This window comes from Microtus ochrogaster, unplaced genomic scaffold (genome assembly GCF_000317375.1).
Source record: "Microtus ochrogaster isolate Prairie Vole_2 unplaced genomic scaffold, MicOch1.0 UNK74, whole genome shotgun sequence".
NCBI lineage: Eukaryota > Metazoa > Chordata > Mammalia > Rodentia > Cricetidae > Microtus > Microtus ochrogaster.
The window spans coordinates 1,666,863-1,667,520 of NW_004949172.1; the positions used below are offsets into that span (position 1 = coordinate 1,666,863).

Genomic DNA, 658 nt, shown 5'->3' on the forward strand with positions numbered 1-658 from the left:
TTCTGTTGTAAGATCATTGGGTTCCGGTGTTTTCAAGTTGTTTTTCAGATTATTGGGTGAATTCTTGCCTTGGCGCCTGCCCATCTCCTCCTATCGGATGCTTTCTAATGGGTCTTTTAAAACTGGATCAGGTTTCCCTGCTGGCCAGGGGCTCCTCTTCCAAAATGCCCTCGCTCTGTTTCCTGGCTCCTGCCGGGGACCAAGATCCCTCTCACCCCTCAGAAGGGTCTTCAGGAATAGGACCCGGCTTCTGCTTTGCCAGGGACCTTGCCAACCAAAGGCCTACCTCTTTGATTTAATTGTAGTGGGTCAATCTTCTCATGGTGTTGCGTGCCGGTCCCTGCAGCCTGCTTCTGCTGCCACGACAGTCCCCGCTGCCTGCGGCCTGTGTCCTCCGCTGCCATGCTGGTCTCTGCCGGTCCCTGCCGATTGTGGAGGCAGTCCTCTGTCCGCCTGCACCATCCGGGTCTGCCCGCCTGCCGTCCGGGTCCCCCGCCTGCGCCCTGTAAGCAACTTCTAAAACTCTAGCATTGACAGAGACATCTTTCTGTCTGGACAGTCATCCAAAGTTCTTCTGAAAGATTGAGGTATCCATCTTTAGCTTACAGGTCCCTAATATCTGGTAGCCTTTTCCATGAAGCAGAAAATTTGAAAGACT

General features: G+C 53.3%; 1 protein-coding gene across 1 annotated transcript in view; it reads right to left on the reverse strand.

Moving 5' to 3' along the window:
- LOC101992663 (cytochrome P450 2B1-like) overlaps window positions 1-404 on the reverse strand; it is a 36,021-nt gene extending 35,617 nt beyond the window's left edge. Inside the window, exon 1 of the mRNA XM_013354849.1 lies at window positions 287-404. Within this exon, the coding sequence (XP_013210303.1) occupies window positions 287-404 (118 nt within the window). The remainder of the gene's footprint in view (window positions 1-286) is intronic.
- Between the last annotated feature and the right edge of the window lie 254 nt (window positions 405-658).